At 62.4% G+C, this 4188-nt stretch overlaps 1 protein-coding gene across 1 annotated transcript; it reads left to right on the plus strand.

The window, feature by feature from the left end:
• Nucleotides 1–1823: 1823 nt before the first annotated feature.
• GMORB2_3171 (uncharacterized protein) lies at nt 1824–3755 on the plus strand (the record flags this gene model as incomplete). Its single annotated transcript, XM_035465147.1, has 1 exon — nt 1824–3755. The coding sequence occupies one exon, from the start codon at nt 1824–1826 to the stop codon at nt 3753–3755; it is 1932 nt and encodes a 643-aa protein (XP_035319022.1).
• Between the last annotated feature and the right edge of the window lie 433 nt (nt 3756–4188).

Below are 4188 nucleotides of genomic sequence, written 5' to 3' on the forward strand. Positions count from 1 at the left end.
GGGGGGGGGGGGGGGGGGGTGTGGGGTGCCTGCCACCTTTACTTTTTTTCTCTTCCTCTTGTCTTCCTCTTCCCAGCTGTGCTCCTCGGAAAAGCCTCATTACCGGGACGCACGTGACTTGCACTCTTGCACTCTGGGGCATCGAAATGACCCAGGTAATATTATAATGATATTATTTCTCTAGTGACCGTATTACACACACACAGAGGCACACGCTCCCACTCCTAAATCGGAAAGAGCGCACTGGCCTCTGATCTCCTGCCTCCCGCGCTGTTTCCTTATCAGCAGACGGGAGAAGAAAAGGTGCCCGACACTGACAGCCCGAACAGCGTCTGCTCTCTCCATGTACTCCGCATTGTGCTTGCGTGCCCTGTACGGGTCTGACAGGAGTGTCTTGAAGATATCATCAAGTATTTTTTTTAATCTATTTATCTCTTTCCTAAGGAGTATCGCACTATCAGTAAATCATACCCGTGACAGCCACCCGCCTCCCCCCCTTCCTCCTCTTCCTGTGTCGTCTTGTCTCGCTCCGTCTCTTCTCTCTCTCTCTTTCCTCTTTCTGTTTCTCAATATATCGTAGACCATCCATCTTCTCCTTTCCTCTACTCTCCTTTCTCCTCACCCGGAGAAGATCCGTTCAGCTGTGCACCGATCCTGACGGTCAAGCCCAAGCTTCGGACCCTCCCTGTCCACTCCCACCACCTCAGGGCAGAAGACACACACCACGTCATAGCCCCTTCACTCATCCAACGCTCCGCACGCAACTCTGCAAGGCACCGGCCAGCCGCCAACCACGACGCTACCAAAGTGAATGACCACCGGTGTACGCCCAGGCCCAGGCATACTCGTATGATATACTCCTCGGATAGCAGCACGCACCTGCAAGAGGGGACCGACGGTCATCGCATCACCTTCCACGTTCGGCGAGACGATATCCGACGACTACTCGTACCGTCATTTATTGCTGCCGAGATATCAAGTATCTTCACCCATCTGCGAGAGCCTGCGGCAGACCACGGGTACGGACGAGTACAGAGAGCGACGGAATAAGCCCTGCCCCGTTAGCGCAATCTACGAGTCGAGACGCCCTCTGTCGTCCCCGCTGTTCCGACAGGCAGGAGGACCCTCTGCCCACCTGTCATACGTCCTCGCGCTTTACGGCCACTTGGGTCCGGCTCCTGACGACGATTACGTACTGGATTCTCTTACCCTCTCTTCGATACCAACCGACTACGGAGACGGACAGTCGGAGACTCGTCGCTGTGCCCGAGGATTTCAGCCCACGCGAGCACACACACACACACACACACACATATGTATGCACACACACACACACACACACCTACCTTCTCTCTCAATCAATCGACGTAAAAAGATAAGGAGGAGGGAAGCGTTCGATACATCATCACGGTTCACAAGACCCGACACCATTCATCACCACCCCGACCATCACAATCCTCGCCTCCGCGACACTACCGCTCTGCTCAGCAGCTCTGCTCAGCAGCTGAGCGCCACCACCAGATCCGACGCCCACTCATCTCCCTAGACAGTGCCACGATCACACGCCTGTGGATCGGCCCTGCAGCGGGACCCCGTACAGGGTGACAGGGTCCGCGCCCACGCACACACACACACCCCTGGTCCCCCTCGCCCGGCGTCGGTACGAGGGTACAGGTACAGAGGGTACCGAGTACGACCACATGTACACGCGACGAGGCGCACACACCACACAGTGACCACACCACAGTGACCTCACTACCGAGTACAGCTACGGCGACCACGCTGTAGGTCGGAACCCCGGTTCGAGCCACCCATTAGCAATCATGATCTCCCCAAGGTCCTTTACCTACTCGCGTGGCCCTCACTCTCCTCGCTCCCCTTCTTCCCCATCTCCTACCTCCCTCTCCTCCTCGCCGTCCTCGCCTCTCGCATCACCCCTCTCGTCACCCCTCTCGTCACCCCTCTCGTCGCCCCTCTCGTCACCCCCGACCACCGACTACTCGTCACCTCTCGCTTACCGATTCCGAGACGACGACCGCCGCCGTCAGCGCCCCAAGGCTCCCACCGCTACCCCCACCGCCACGACGACGACAGCAACTGCCATCTCGTCCGATAAGACGTCTCCTTGGTCCGTAGCCAGAGGTGCTCTTACGAGTACGCATCATGACCGTCGCCCAGACCAGCCGTCTACCATCAGCAGCACGACAGCAGCCATCTTCTCCCTCTCTCCCTCTCCCGGCAACAGCACCGCCGTCTCGGTCGTAGGCGTCACGGGGAAACGCAGAGAGAGGCTCGGCAGCATGGGTCTCCCGTCGCCCATCAGCCCGCCCTGCGAAAAGGAACTCGGTGCCGGCATCCAGCGGCCGGCCACGCATTCGAGCCCCGTCCAGATCCCCAGCTCCGGGAACCGTCCCAGTGCTCACCACGCTCAGAACCGCCGTCCCGTGCGCCGTCACGGGGCCAGGCGCCCCCAGCCCGGCAACGATGACCTGTCACCTTCCGTCGCCGCTCTCCTGGCCCTCACCGACATCCCTCGTCACGGCTCCCAGCGCCGCCGTCCCCGGGGTGGGAGCGACAGACCGCTCACCGTCGACCAGGTCATCGACAGCCAGAATGTCTCGGAGAAGGAGCTGAGCCGCCATCTGAGCTCCGGGCTCATGGGCGTGCTGCTCTCCCCTCCGGACGAGTACGCGCCAGACGACGACGTCGGCGTCGGCGAGTGCAACATTGGCTCCGCCCTGTCGACCAGGACCGTCTCGGTCGACTCCATCCCGTCGCTGAGCGAGTCGTTCGCCACCGAGGGCGTCTCCTCCCTCGAGACTCCCGCCGGCCTGAGCTCGTCGCCGTCGCCGTCGCCGTCGCCGTCGCCGTCGTTCCGTCGCCGGAGACACAGTCCCATGCGCAGGTCCCTCGAGCCCGTCACCTCGCCGCCGGGGACCGACCACGTCGAGCACCCTCTGGCCAGGAAGCTGCACTGTGCCGGCCGCGACGACGAGGACGCCGTCGACGACGATGACGAGGACGCCATCGCCTCGCAGACGTCGCACAGCGGCTCCGAGACCGTCTCCTTCTTCATCCAGCAGTTCAAGCCGCTCAGGTACGCCTTCAGGTCCAACCTGACAGCCTCGTTCCGCGCCCTGCGATCCGCCGCCAGGTCCTTCTCGAGCATCAACATGTCGCCCATCCCCCCCGACCACCTGCTGGCGCGCTCCCTCCTCACCATCGACCCCGACGTGCCCTACGCCGACGAGCGCCGCCCGCCGGTCACGGAGGAGATACCGTCGGCCGAGCTGCGCCGCTACCTCAACCCCACGTCCACCTCGCGCATCGAGTCACAGTCCGCCACACCTTCGCCGTCGCCCCCGACCGCCTCCGCGTCTGCGGCCAAGCCGGCCGGGTCCTACTCGGCCTCCATCCAGATGCAGACGTACAAGGTGCGCCGCTCCAGCTCCAGCTCGGCCTCCGCGCCGCAGCAGCGGTCCTCGCCCTCGTCGCCACCGACCGCGGCCACGTCGACGTCGTCACAGGAGCCCCGCGCGCTGGCCCCCCCGGCCATGCGCCAGCGGGAGGTGCGTGAGAATTCCGACTTCATCCGCATCGCCGTCATGGAGATGGCCATGCGCAGACGCGGAAAGCTCGACGACCAACGCCCCGGACGCGCCCGCTGGGCCCTCCCGCCTCGGAAGACGTCCACGGCTCCCTACGAGATCGGTCCCAACGGTGTGCCTGCGCGGTGGAGATCGATCCGCCCCTAGACCGGCCTGGCCCGTCTGGGCTGTCTGGTGAGCAACCGACGACGGCACAGTCTGCCGCGGTGAGACCTATACGGAGCACACGCACACGCACGGCGCACGGCGCACACGCACACTCGCACACATACACATACACGCACATACACACACATACACACACATACACACACATACACACACATACACACACACACGCACATATACACACACATGCGCACTCGCGCACTCACGCACACACACACACCTATGACACACAACGCACACACGACGCCCATACGCTCAGCAGCCCCGAAACCTGAAGCTCGTACGACGTGGCGTCTCTGTGCACAAGTCGTACGAGGTCGATGGAAAGCCTCGGGGCGGCCGGGTGGGTGAGAGCTGCGCTGGGGCATACCATTACGAAACGGTTTCCAACCTGGACAACGGTATTCGTCGG

This window comes from Geosmithia morbida, assembly GCF_012550715.1.
Source record: "Geosmithia morbida isolate 1262 chromosome Unknown scaffold_16, whole genome shotgun sequence".
NCBI lineage: Eukaryota > Fungi > Ascomycota > Sordariomycetes > Hypocreales > Bionectriaceae > Geosmithia > Geosmithia morbida.